At 40.5% G+C, this 15,255-nt stretch overlaps 1 protein-coding gene across 3 annotated transcripts in view; it reads right to left on the reverse strand.

Annotated features, from left to right (window-relative positions):
* Nucleotides 1–15,255, reverse strand: part of LOC122884682 (collagen alpha-1(XIX) chain-like) — a 98,295-nt gene that overhangs the window by 42,858 nt on the left and 40,182 nt on the right. For all 3 annotated transcript variants that reach the window (XM_044214910.1, XM_044214909.1, XM_044214912.1), the window contains one exon: nucleotides 1,506–1,550. In XM_044214910.1, coding sequence (XP_044070845.1) covers nucleotides 1,506–1,550 — 45 coding nt within the window. The remainder of the gene's footprint in view (nucleotides 1–1,505; nucleotides 1,551–15,255) is intronic.

Raw genomic sequence — 15,255 nt, forward strand, 5'->3', positions numbered from 1 at the left:
ATGATACCTTGACACTTCCTGTGTCAAGGTATCACTTCCTGTGGGACCCTGCAATTACAAGCAATGAAACAGTCTTTTCACACAGAGAAAGGATAAAAGGATTTCACGTCACAAAAGGGTACGGATAGGGTAGGGTATGAATACTCAAGAACAGTACGTATGTTATTTATTTTTCAACATCACCCATTAAACAACTAAAGCCTTTCCTCATACTTACTTGAAAAATATTCATATTTACATCAAAGTCTTGTTGTATTATATTTCCTAACCTTTGCACTAATGTTAGCTCTCATAAAGACGTGGCTGGCCCCCGGCAGTCTATAGATTATCTTTGTTGTGTGCCTTTCACAGACTCTCCTGTTGTTGTGCAATGCTAATTTGACTTTGAAAAATAACCCCTCAACTGCGAGCACTGTCCTGCTGCCAATGGACAAGAGAGAGTGATGCCCTGGTGTGTGTTTTGAATAGATGATATTGCCCCTGAGATCTACCTCAGCAAAACAGGTGACTCATAAATGCCAATACCAGGGGACGGAGGCAAAGCTGGCACATGCTAAGGGTATCATCAGGACATTGCCATTTAGAAATGTCACACCTACTCCAGCCTGTCTTTCTTTTGTCCTACGATTTTGTGCCCTACAACTTTATGAGTTAGTAAGGAGGCAGGGGATTATTTTAATCACGTGGGAGAGGTTTAACAGTGAGTAACTCAATTATACTAAAGATAACTGAACCTATTGAGCATAACGGTGATAGAAGCATAACAGAATCTTTCTGGATATCTGAATGAAATTAAATAAGACAAACCCTATGTCCTGACCAAGAGTGTAATCAGAGCAACAGTGCATGAAAATAATTGGACACCCAATGCATTGGAGCTACATGATGCCTAAATACTCCTGTTTGTCCTGACATCAGAGCAGTTAAGAGTCTGACAAGCTGTCTCCTTTAACGCATCGTGGTGTTTGTGCTCTTTAGTGTGTGGGTCACTACACAAACACACAAACAGTGTCTGGGATTGGTTTGGACGCCTGAGGAAAAGACCATAATTTAAGGAGTCAACGGGCCTTAAAGGCAGACTTGTTTTACTCATCAATACAAGCATTCTCAAGTGCTACCTTAATATACCCCTTGTGGTTTTGTGCTAATAACATAGCCTGCTTGTAGCATTTTGGGAGAATAGGAGAAGATTTTGAATAGATCAGTACAGCCTAAGCATGGAATTAATGCACAAAGTTTACATAGATATTTCACTATGAAGAGTGTGATTGCTCTTTTTAAGCTGAATCTTGTATTGCATGTCTGCTGTGCTGACTGACAGTTTGCTTTAATTTGCTTTTATAATTATGACAACTTTGTAACATTTGTAATGTGTCAGCTCTCAGTTAAACAAGACATTGGTAGTATTTCAAGGTTTGAAGGAGTTCATCTCTTTACCTTAAATCAAAATGTAAAAATCTCAGTACAAATGTGTGTGCGTGTCGGTGTTACTGTACTTCACTTACAGGCAGGCCTCTGGGTCCAGGCTCCCCTGCCTTTCCTCTCCGTCCCTAAGGAAGGCACAAAAAAAGATTAAGATGAGTGAGTGAAAATGCAACAACAGGTGTGACTGGGCATACATGCTGCCAGCAATTAAGGCTAGACAGCAACTCCTGCCGCAGTCTCTAATTTGCGTTTAATTAACAACAAGAAAACAGCTTAATTGCTGCACCCAGTGTGGCCAACTGTCTTTGTTCCCTCCTCTGGTTTACTGCCTCCTTTCCAGCTGTGTGAGTCCCTCAGTGCATCAATCAACCCACGGAGCAGATACAGCAGCAGACAGGCCAAGCTAGCCAGTGCTGTCCAGCATTGCAAAACAAGGTCAGAAGGAAGCAACCATTTTGAGCCATTTTGCTTGTTTCAACGCTGAGTTTTTTTTTTTTTTTTTGTGACATTCTGTGAATTGCAAAAGGCCTTAGTGCTTGAAAGTCTGTGAGTCTTAAAAAGCTGACATCTTAATGAGATGTAATGCTATCTGAACCAAACCAAAGTTGGTATAATTTACATCAAGAGGGTTTATGTCCTCGTGCGAAAAGAGGATAAAGCTCTGTGGATGTCCTTACAGCTATCCTATAAACTGGCAGAGCATCACTGGCTCTGTGTTATAAGGAGTGCCTGGAATTAGCTGGCTTTCACACACACAAGACGGATGTAAAATCAACTCAATTAGGAGATGGTAATACTCTGGCCAATATCAATTCACTGTACAGCAGTGTAATCAACGACAGAAGTATGAGACAATGCAGATATCTGTATTACGGCAAAATATGATTACCTCTTTCTAATAGGAGTTTCATCATCTGACACAATTGCTACATTGAAACACTGTATTTCTCTCGTACTGTATGTGTCAGTACGGGTGACACAAAAACACTTCTTTCCTCCGCTGAGTTAGTGGTGGTGTAGATCTGTGGAGAAAGAAGGATCACTGGGTGCTGAAAGATGAGTAGAGCATCACAACGCCCCCAACTGACACTCCATGTACGCAGACTTAGATTAACTGGGTCGATTTTGACATGTGCGTTTGCCTGCAACAAAGACAAAGGAAGGAACTTCACTGAAAGCTATTGCTTTTAATCATCTGTTTGCATGCGCGCTCATGTTCATATGCTGTGTGGTTCTTTGTGTGTTGTCCACAGATTACAGGAGAATGAAAACAGGAGAAGCCAAGGTGTAGCACAGTAAATATTAACCTTAATAATGACACAGTGCAACCAGTGTTGCCTACTCTTGGGAACTGCATGCTTTCCTCTGTTCATGCTGTTTGATGTACCAACAAAGCCTTGGCCAGCGGCTTTTGATCATCTGTGTTAATGTAGATGTGAGCATAAATTAGTGCCACGTCGAGAAGAGCCGGAAGATGTCGACTTGAGTTAATGTGTAGGAACAGCACCTTTGAAATGTAATTGTTTTTGGTTACCTTTGTGGCAAAAAAAAGAGCAGCCAGAGTGGCAGCCAAAGTATTCGAGTGCTCGTGCACCAGGGTGCTTATATGTAGATTCAAAACGCATCACTTTTGTGTAAAAGGTCTATTTCTCACAAACAAAGACAGCGTTTTGGTGAGGGTGGATGGTGTTATTTTTCCTCTTTCACTGATAATGAATAGACTGACACTGAATCATTGCTACGTTTGCAAAAAGATCAGACTGTTTGTTCTAGCCTTAGCCCCTGCTGCTGCCCTTTCTCCCCTGAACTCGACAACAAAAGCAGATTACATAGATAAGTAGTTTAGCTAATGAATATTTCATATGCTATTATTCCAAGCAGGTCATGAATTATGCAGTTTTCAATGTTATTTCCTCACATCTGCCCTTAAATCTCTTTTAACACCAAAGTGCATACTAATTGTATGTCCATGTATTTGCATATTATCATCAAAATAAATAGTGGTACTCTACATCTCAGTTTTCAACAAATGAAGTCAGAACAACGATCAGTAACGATCTGGGGTTAACTCCATATTATTAAACTTAGGCCTGAAGCTTACTGCCACAGTCACCTACAAGTTCTAAAATTGTTCTTAATAATGATTTTGCTTAGGACTTTATTTTCACATCTGAAAATCCTGTTTTTGAAACATTTCCTACTGTTTAAAAAAATATAATTCACATTGGGTTAATACTCACTTGCCAGTTTATTAGGCACACCTACCTAAAACTAGTGCATTGCAACACAACGGCCCTGCTATAAATATTACCTTTATGATGATGTGTTGATTCTACTTTATGGTCATTTGGAGGCTGGAGTGTTGCTGAATTGTATTACGTATACTGAGAGGTGTTTCTAATATTTAGTCTACCCTTACATTGACATAAACGGGGTGGACACACATCTCAATATTAGCTATGTGTAGCTGAGTTAGCTGAGTGTGGATAAACTTGGTTGGGGTGTCCAAGTCAGAGTTTTTATTCTTTGACAACATATTCATTCAATATGTATAAACACCAACAGCTCAGACAATCATTTTCACAATAAAGCAATCCATTAAAAAGACTACACCAGGTGACCTTGGGGTTAGACTGACACTTTGTTGTCCAGCGGACCTCTGGTTAGCACACCATCCCCAACAAATCTGTGCACAGTGACAAGAAATAATTAGTCTGGAGCATAGCTGTCATCACCGTTTGCACTCAGTTGACTCTCCAAACTGAAACACCTGCCGGTGACACAGTGAGGTAACTGCCTTTGAAGGGACATACTGGCTCTGGAATACTGAGATAATCAAGATGCCAGTAACCACCATAGTGCCCATGAGCTCCCAAATACTACAGCAACAGTTCGCAGTAAGTGTGTGAAGTGTTTCAGAGTATTAACTCAGGGTTCTTAGTTGAATTCTGTCTTAATGCCATTTCAATGATTTGATCAATTCTAAATGTCATGTTTGGACCTCTTAGACTTTTGTAAAAGTGTAACTAAAGGGATACTCTGACATTTTGAATTGAGGTCATTTTATAATCATGTTCAGGAATCTTAGAGATTTTTTTTTCTGCAATTACTTTACAAAAACAGTTTGTTGGTGTGTTGTCATTGCAGAGAACAATAAATGCTTATGGCCACAAGCTAAAAATCTAACCTTGATACCAATAGTTGTATATCCAGTGGAGAGCATTCACAATGTCAACATCTACTTTTTCTGCCTATTGTAGAACTATCAGGACAAAAACATCATATAATATATCCAGCTTTTACAATAAATCATGCTTTGTGTTTATGTTGCAACAACCTTTCCTAATGGATATAGAGTATCTAAGTGAAACCAGTGCATCCAATGTTTAAGCACATTTACATTAATGAAATAATTCTGCTAAGAATACCAACGTAAAACCTATTATTACCTAAACTAAAAATACTAAACATTATTTATTTATATTTCATGTCAGAGAGCAGTGAGGATACGTTTGATGCTAAAACTAAACCAGTATGTTGTTGTCATTGTCAACAGTACAATCATTCAAATGATTAAGAATACGTTGCTAATTTCCCAGATTCCAAGCAAAGTCCAGCAATTCTGAACTATATACAATGCTTATTTATTGTTTTTCTGGTGAAGAAGGTAGAGACACAACACCAGAAGAAAGACAAGAGGTGACATGCAGTCCAAAGCAGTCTCTAGGCAACAAGGATGAACAGGAAACTGAAACTGAGGATTTTAACTTAAAAAAAAAGAAAGAAAGACGTGAGAAAAACAGAGAAATGTGTGATGACAAAACAAAAGAATGTTTTCCTTGAGAGAGAGCAAAAGAGCAGCCTGCAGCTAGACTTGGAGCATTAGTTACATGGCTATTTTGATCTGCTATATTCAAATCACTTTTAAACTTAACACCACCACCTATGTATGCCAAAATGCCATAGTAAAATATGTCAACATGATGATAATTATAACTTGAATTATAACAGTATAATAGCAAGCCCACAAGACCAGCCAGCAGTATCTGTGAATCTTTTCATTCAGCTAAGCCAACCTTAACTTTCCTTTTGTGTTTCTCCATCTCTCATCTATCTGCCCCTTTGTGTATAATATCATAATTCTATTACTCTCATCTCATCCCTCTCTCCTGTCTCCTGTTTTTCTTGTCATCTCTCCTTCCTTCTCCTGTCTCCTGTCACTCGCCCTGTTTCTCCCTCACCCAACTTCCAGTGCCTGTTGGATCACCCTGGCAATCTCTGTTGCTATGCAACGCTCAGTGTCCTATAAATTTGACAACATCCTAGTGCTTGATTATTATTTGAGCGCTGCAGTGTGAAGCCCTCCTTCAGGTCATTGCAGTAGATTAGAGGGAGGGAGAGATAGAGGAAGGCAAGGAAGGAAATATGGGATGAGAGGGAGGGAAGGAGGTGGAGAAAGATGAAGGGATTGTGAAGGAGAGGAAAGGAGGGATAGTGGGAGATTAACTAGCTTCTCGAGTGAATAAAAGATGGGCTGGCAAGACCAAACACAGATTCACAAGTGCTATTTATCTATTTCACTCTTAACATCTGCAAACCATATAACAGAAGTGTGAAAGGCACTCCACATTAACTACCAATTCAATAATGGTGCTAGTAAAGCTAGAGTGAGTACACATTTGAGCTGGGGTAAGGAGGAGGCCTCAGTAGAATGACAGCCTATTTTGAACTTCTGACTTGATCCACAGAGATCCCAACTCTGCTATGAGTTGTAAAGTGTAAAAGTAAAGCACAGACATGGGGCCCAGCTCAGTCCTGCAACACAAGCCTCAATCTGAGAGCAAAGTCAACAGCGACAGTGACACACAGCAGAGGCACTCTTTATGATGACTCCATAATCCTTATCCCAAATGTCAACATGTTCTCTGTAACATTCCATGTCGGACTACCCATACTGGGATAACGCAGTGGCATAAAATGGAGAGGCCAGAACGTGATACATTTTGAGCAATAAAGCAGATATACCATCGAAAAGCCACATAATCCACCTGACAAATGCCCCTGTCAAGAGGGGTCAGCAGATAAGCTGGAGGAGCCTTCTGAAATAAACACCACAGGACTACCCAACTCAAACCTGACACACAGCATAGAGGGACAAAATGATTTTTTCCTTTTATATGCATATATAGCTATCAGTAGGTAAATCAATTTGAACTCATTTTAACATTTAAAGTTTTATCGAATTTCAAACATAATATCTCATCTTTGATTTTTGCTAATTGGTCTCTCAAAATAAATCCTATTTACATTCATTCTCTGCTAAATTATAAATCCATTCTGTTGTTTTATTTGACATCCAAATTTAAACTGTATTTGTATGAGCCATAATATGACCATTTTAGTGAGGTTTTGGCCTTGAAGTTTAGGAGAAACCTGATTTTCCTGCTAAGTCACGCATTGTACATAACCACTTATTCATCACTTTTAACCAAATGTAGCCTGTTTACACCCCAGATACCAACGCTAGATGGCTTTTGACTGACTAATCTCCAGAAATTTTTGCTATACTGCTTTTCTTTCCTCTGCCTGTCTCACGTGTGACACAGAAGTTTAATGTCCTGAAGGGGAAACTAGCTGACATTACCAAGCCAAGTTGGTCTGCGACAATGTTATGTAGCTCATGGGAGAGATGACCTTTTCTTGACTGAAAAACTCACATGCCACTCCCACTCTTTCTGCCTGAGCTGAGTCCCTTCTTCCTCTGGGGACATGTGCTCAGGCCACCTGAGCCTTTTGTCTAACTGCTGTACTGCATTTAACTGGAATTGACTATGTAGCTTATGAGAAAGCAGCTGTATTTGCTTGGTAAACAAATGTGTACAAAACAGTGACAATGATAAACCCTCATAATATCCTCATGTCGTTTAACAATTCACAGAACAAAGAGTAGGTGGTATGGGGTTTTCTGTTATTGTCTGTGTGCAAGGTGTACTTTGGCAGTACAGTGAGGGGCCAAAGACAAAAAAAAACAAAACATCTTTCCACACCAGTGTTGAAAGGATGATTTGGAACTGGACTGTCCAAAAATACACATGGGCATCCAGAAGTGTGAACTTGTGTATTCACACCCAAAAAAGACACAAACATAGACCGACAAATGTGCACATGCTGCATGCACACACAGACGCAAGTAAGAGAAAGTTTGCCACAACACAGCCTGTCACAATATTTATTCCTAAGTGAAAATGCTTGTCTGCTCCTGGCCTGTGAAAGATGGAAAAAAGTACTGAGACATTACAACCAGATGCATTTGATCCCCTCAGTCCTTCGGTCAAACCTAGTTGTATCCAGATTCAGACAAGATACATAAAATTACTCACAGTGCCAGTGAAAGCTAATTTATTCTGTAATTAATTCTGAAATGTCATCCTTTCCCCCTGCAAATACTTTCTGATTTCTCATTTAAAAATTTGCAACATGAACCATAAGAATCAGGAAGACTAGGAAAAAACAGCATCAAGTATGCACAAAGGGTCTCTAAAATATCAACATTTCTGCAGCAACCTCTTAAATCTTTCATCATGTTTAGTTCAACTACAGTATGTGTCTTATTATTAAGTAATATATTAGGAATAATTATGACCATTACATACACTGCACTACACTTTTCCAAATAGAGAGCAGAAAAGTGGTGGAAAATCTACAGTATTCATTGTGATTCTCTACTTTATAAGACAATAACTATCCAATAGGCATATTCTCAGCTTCACCTACATTAATATTATTTTCTCACATGTACACTACATCAGCCCAGCTGCTTCTGGGCGTTAGCTTGATAATATCAGCTAAGTATCAGCTGGAGAAGCAGACAAATATTCAGTGAATTCACAACATGCAGCTCCATATGCTGCAGTTGACAGAAGTCTCACCAAACCCGTTTTCACTGTGTCAAATCAGCTATCAACGCTTCTGGGGTAAGTATCGATTGTACTGCTTGCATGAAATGTCACAAAACATACTGCAGAGACAGCGGCCTCACCTGCTTCTGATTAAGGATCCAATTAGAGACAGACATTGCAAATTCCCTACTTCTGACTGCCCTCGCTGGATGCCATCTTAGGACACTGCACAAGCTCAGAAAATGCCTGGGCACTGGTGCTTGGAGAGATCCCTTGCACTTGGTAAAAGCCTCAATAAAATAGGATTTGTTCCAGTTGTTTACTGAGGGTTAAGAGGAGCGGCCGGGGCAGGAAGAGAACGGCAAAGCCGACAGCTGCCTGGCAGGGGCTCAAATGCAGCTTAGCATTTTTCACCATTTTGACTGGCACACAATGCTCTCTTTAACTCCCAGCCATCTAAATATTCAGGGACGTATAAAGAGAAGGCTGACACCGCAGCCGTCTTAAGACACAGCTCAGCTGGCCAAGATTGCACCTATAGTCTCTTGGCTAAAGCGTTCCATGAAGGCTTTCCTCACAGAGTCTCAATCATAGATCCCATGTGACTAAATGGTGATTTGTACATGTGCCACTAGATGGCAAACTAGCTTCATCACAAATTTTGTACATGGTGGGGGACAGAGCCAATGAGGCGACTGTAAGTTCTCTATGAGAGAGGATAGATGTCCTCAATGCATGAATGTGTGATGTGTGTTGGGTAACATCCCTAATTAGGCAGTCTGGCAATTAGGCACTGAATACCGTAAAGGAGATTTTTCTGTAGAGGGCTTACAACGATGAGAGAAGAAGGAAATAGACAAGAGCAAGAGACTGTATGAGAGCGAGAGAGAGTGACAATAATTTTCATACCGCATTATGCCTCTTTTCAACTGCCACACAAAACAAAGGGACACAAGTGGCGTTACAAGGGTACCCAGTCATAGAACGCAGCATATCATTGGTTAAAATAACCATCATAGGGCTATTTCAGTAAACATCAAAACCTCACTACCACAATATTCAAACACTAGAGTCAAAGGCAAACACAGGAAATGCAGACAGTGGATGTCTATGGAAACTAAGCCAAGGCAGTCCCAAGGGAGCCTCAGAACAGCTCTTTACAACAGCCACGTCTCTACCACGTCTTCAGCGATGAGTTTTAAGAGCTCATTGACTTTAACAACTCCTAAGAAGAGGAAAGAGGGCTGATGATATTATCTGAATTTGCATTTTTATGTGGTAAAGATGATAAATCTATATTAAACTATGAGCTCAATTCCCACCTATCAGCTGAATGTCTGTGCAGTGGTTTCCATGCAAGCTGGGTGCCTATTGCATTGGCTCCTCACTGGGCCAGCATTGCCTCTTGAATGTTCTCATCTCCTAATGGATGCTGTTATTAGTCTTGGCTCTTAGAAATTTCACAGTCTCATCTGGACTTTTGGCCGTATTATTCATCCGGAGCAGATTGCTCCCATCCTATGTTTACAGATACAGAGTGTTTCATTAATGCACTATCCAACAACTGAATAGGAGAGGCTGAAAATCTACTTTGAATAAACCCTGGTTCATTTTACAAACCAAATATTTGAGGTCAGAGAGAATACACTGTGCAAAGATCCACAGGGCGCTCACTCCGGGTACTGTAGCCTTCGGCGAGTCTTATGCTTCATATCACTCACCACACATTACAGATTACACTAAGGTCCCACACACTACCATCTGTATAATATCAGGCCACTGTAAATGCTGTGCGCCCTGGCATGCCATTAAAGTGGACACAGATGAACGTATCTAAATTGGTTGCGGGCAGGATGAGAGTGTGAAGAATCAGAATATGGTTGGCAGGGTGTAACAGAGTGCTGTAAGTGATGCAGCCTCCCACTACCGCGCCTTTGTGTTCTGCAGTGTTCAGGGCTACATCTCCTCCCCGTCCAGCCTCCCTCCCCTGCACTCTGAGCTCTCTGTGTCCCCCTCCCTCCCCTTGGCCAAGGAAACAGCAGACGTAGATAGAGCTTACTCGGAGCATGCTTCAATCCAAACATCCTGGATCCAAAATGCCCTTTTAAAGGTATTTACATTCTCAGCATTTCTCAAACTCTGTCTCCTCCTTAAACTGACCTAAAGGAGAGTGTCTTTGTATATTACTAGACTGTTTGGAGCCAGAGAAATCCCATTGTTTGGATGACTGAAGCCATGGTGTGGACTGCGATACCTAGAACAGTCACAGGAGCCAGTCACCTCCTGTCCACTGACATAACTCAATGAGTTGAGTGAATTTGGTCCAGCTGACCCTATCTGACACATGACACTCCATTAGTGTTGCTATGACCTGGCGGACATTGAAACAACATTTGAAAATGTTGGAGCGGTATTAGACACAGGCCAAGGAGATGCAAGGCCCTGATGAATTCTGACACTGGAGCGGCAGGGACATGTATAATGCTTGCAGTGTCCCTGCTGTGTGGTACAGCTCTGTCTCCTGAGAAAGTCACGAGGTTGTAGATGTGTGAATGAAGGCATGCTCTGGCCAACTATAGCAGGCCTATCTAATGCTCAGAGGATGTGTTGACCTACATTACCCCTTGTTGAACATCAGCTTTTTACACGTATACACACGCACACACACGCACACACACACACACACATACACTGATTTAGAGACACATACACAAACTTACACACACATTCATTGACTATAAAAGCCAGTGAACAATGTGCAATCAAAGCGGCCCTCTCAAAGTCTTGCCCCCTGTATTCGTCCCTGTAATTAATTGGCCAATTAATGTGTGTTTATTCTGGACACCCATGGATGTAGCCATACTGGGGCTCTCTGGGAAAGATGAGAGTCAGACAGATAAATCAAAGCTCTGTGCATCTGTCCTTGCATGTGCCAAACGCTTCCCCCTGTAACCCTCCTCTATCCCAACTGGGCCCAAATGTGAGACCTTTTCACAGCCAATCAGGTCAGATCTTTGTTTCATCCTCCCTCCCAATGCACTTGACATTGACAAGATTAATTGCCTTGTGCACTGGGCAAACGTGTTACCTCCTGGTGTAATACAGGTGTCAAAAGAGTGGCTCTCTGGATTTCATTAATATGAATTTGAAGAGAAGAAGAATAACGTATTCCACTTTGTTCAACAAAGGGTTAACAAATCCTCCCCTTGCTTGTAAAATTGCACAGGGTGTAAATTTTGCCATAAAATCTCAGCTGTGAGCCCTGCTGACCTGTAAATTCTTCTCTCTGTGTTACTCTGCCATTGAGCTTCAACGGGTCGGGCCAAAACTTTAACTACATATCTACATCACGCTACTGTATTTAAACACTGCTTTAAAGACACAGACCATCAATATGATCACCAACTGTGTCACAATGGTTAAATATACCATAGTTTTATAGGTGCTATGTGTGCATATGTAGTACTATATGTTAAATTGAGTTTAACAGACATACATGTGAATGTCTACATATATTATGTACTGTATTTCACACTGTATTTCACAATTATTCTTCAATAGCTTTCTAAAATGTACCACAAAATGACTAAAGATATGCAAAATGTGTCAAGATGATATCTTCCTGGTAGAAAAAGTAGCTTCAATCAAATCCGCACATTTACATTTAGCCATGATTTATAATTTCTTTCTCTTCAATGTAAAATATATTAATGTATATATTAAGATATCAAGGTATATTAAACAGATAAGTGGCATATCAGAACAAATGTGACTGAAGGCAGTTCAAAACACAACATCACACAAATCAATAATAAAGGTAACTTATGTGCAGGCTCCGGTTAAGAAAGCCTTGTGGGAGAAATTAATTTACCATATCATTATAGTGTACTGAGCTGGACAACAAAAAGCACAGCTCCAATCAAATAGCTAGTGTAATTTCATGCATTTACTGTATCACCCAAATCAGCTGCAGCCTCCCATGGAGAACTTCTGCCAGGAAGGCTGGTATTCTCACCAGGGACTCGTTACTCAATAATCACGCCCTGCAGGTGCTCTGGTAGAGGTCAACAGTCTGTTACAGTTGCATCGCTGTTCATGTCTGCCTCCACCTATGGAGCAGGAAACCACTGCCAATTGTTCCAGTCCCCACAAACCGAACCATAACTCCTTCCCTATCACTGTCACTGCCTGCTTTGGTCTCTGCAGACAGACAGACTGATCCAAATGAACCTGAGCCAAGTCCATCAGATATAATATGAATATTTTATATACTGTGGTGGCTCAATTATCTCAAAACAACATTTGCTCGGTCCTGTAGAGGAGAGGCATCTAAATTCCGGTTACAGCATGCATTTGGCTTTCAGAGAACGACATACTTTTTCAAACCAAATTAGGTTAAATGACAAAAGCTATTAACTGTGCAATGAGGATACATAGATAGATTTGGTTTTAAAGTAGATTAATGTTATTGTATCCAATCTGACACTAATGTTTTGACCTCAGTGCACCTGCATTATGCCATCCAATAGAGAGTACCAGTAGGATATTGGTGCCCCGTTAAAAGGCTTCCTCGCTCCATGGCGATATTGTCCACACACATTTACTTATTTAAACATGGTCAAGTCAAGCACTAGCATCTTGTGCCTTGTGCTGGGAGAAAATGACCAACAGTTTGGTAGGAGAAAAAATAACGTAAGTGCAAGATTATATAGTGGTTCCCTCATCTGGGAGAAAACATTTGATCACTAGTTTAGCATCCAGTGGACAGAGCTTTGAGACATGTGTTAGCACAAGGGTGAAGGCGGGAAATATGGAGAAAAATATGCCTGTGCCTTTGGTCAGGACTTATAGACAGCTGTCTCAGTCATTCAGCACAAGGCTTGAATGGAAAATGTAAACACCGCTATCACTTCCAGAAGACAGCAATTACCTCCCTCTTCTTTGGAAATGTGGACCAGTCCAGTTGGCAAGCAAAAACAAGACAGATGATCTTTTCTACTGTTTTGACAGATTATATCCCTGCCACTTTAAAGTGCCCAGGCAGCTGTTGTAGATGTTAGCTACATTGTTTCAAATTTTTGACACAAGCAAAGAACTGAAAGTGTGTCTGCGGTACAATTACTGACGTGCATTGATCCGGGACTGTGCCATCGCACGATCCGAAGTGATGACAGCTGACGAATGTGATGTGATGTGACAGCAGTTGAAGTTTTGAGATACAGTCTCGTATTATTTTACAAATAGCCATCTCTCCCATATAACTGGAGGAGAGTCTCTTTACTGAGAAACTGTTTTCCTACCCAACAACCAACAAGTGAACATCATGTTTACACCAACGTTGTTCTCTGGTTTCATTCGACTTCCGGCTTAAGGATCACATGTCTGAGCGGTCTCATGACTTTACTGATATGCACTTGTGGAAAAATAAAAAAGTACACTAATATAAGGCGCCATGCTGCTGTATGTCTACTGTCACAGGATACATATGCATTCAAGTTTTAAGGAAGTTTTAGAGGAACCTTATGTGCCTGCATCTGTTACATAGAGCTATCTTATACTATCAACGTATCTCTGTAAAAAACATTAACATAAAAAACATCTGTACAGACTAATAACTATAGTTTAAAAGTGAACAGTAGATGTAAGAACACAAGGACTTGAAAATAAATAATTCATGATATTTCGGACACTGTAAATAGTGACTACGGTGGGTCTACTGCACAAGGCTGAGAGGGGGAGCTGATTCAGCATAGGAGGAATAACCTGTTAGTAAAATCAAAGCCCTGCTATATCTCCCACTCTGTAATGTTTTTTTCAATAGCCATCAATAGTCTGGGTGGATTTTTTTATCTGTGGTATTGATGTGGCACATCATATTATTTAGTGAGAAAATGATTCCTCCCAGATTAAAAGTCTCTCTTTTAATGGCTTTTCCCTCATCTAGCTAGCCAGGTCATCTTGTGTGACCTGGCTAGCAACGGTCTCCAGGCCTTTTCACCTTCATTGTGACCTTTGTTCTCTTTTATCTCCTTGACATATGAGGCAGGCATCTCATGTGGCACAGTGTCATCCACCCACATCCCCAACTAAAGTATGCAGACGAATACTTCTGAGAAACAGGAGACATTCTACGAGAGAGAGATACTACAGATAATCGGAAGGCAGTCAGTTGAGAATGTCACCTCTTACCTGATGTTAAATTCTTTGTAGCATCAAATATTACAGAACTCTCCTCACCTCCTGCACAATAAAAGACACCTGCATGCTTATTACTGAGCTGCAACTCACCAGCTACCAATCCATATAATTTACCAACTGTGCCCACTACTTGCCTGCCTAAGCAAAATAACAAAATAAATAACCAACTAACTAGATTTAAATGAATAAATCAGTAACAGGATCTACACTGCATAATTAATTTGAAGAGAACGAATCCATAGACAGAGCAGTTGCACTGTACTGGTTCCTCTAGGGCTTGCTGGTGTTTCATCATCTCTGCACTAGCACAGCTATGTCTAATAAGAACAAACACTATGCAGCACATCTGTCAGACATGTGCATTTTCCAAAGCAGGATACAAAGAGTCCTTGACACAGTAGAAGCCCTCACCTGATTAAAGGGGATTTCAAATGCTTTGCATTAACAATATTTGCATTCTGCAAAATGTATCAATCTATTTATCAATAGAAAAAATCTATGTACAGAGGAAATCTATTTATAATGCTTATGCAATGGTCCCAAAACATTTAATTAGAACAAATGCAAGTCCTTTATGTATGACATCATATAGCCTTCCTAGCAAAGCAAGGGAATCAACATGGCATTTGTCAGTGACTTGCAAGCAAGGACTTATTTTTCTATACAGGTACATTTATACAGCTAATAAGGCTTAATGTGGTGGATTAAAACTCCAAGACCCACCTTGTAATGG

The sequence above is a fragment of the Siniperca chuatsi genome, linkage group LG11 (assembly GCF_020085105.1).
Source record: "Siniperca chuatsi isolate FFG_IHB_CAS linkage group LG11, ASM2008510v1, whole genome shotgun sequence".
NCBI classification, from domain to species: Eukaryota; Metazoa; Chordata; class Actinopteri; order Centrarchiformes; family Sinipercidae; genus Siniperca; species Siniperca chuatsi.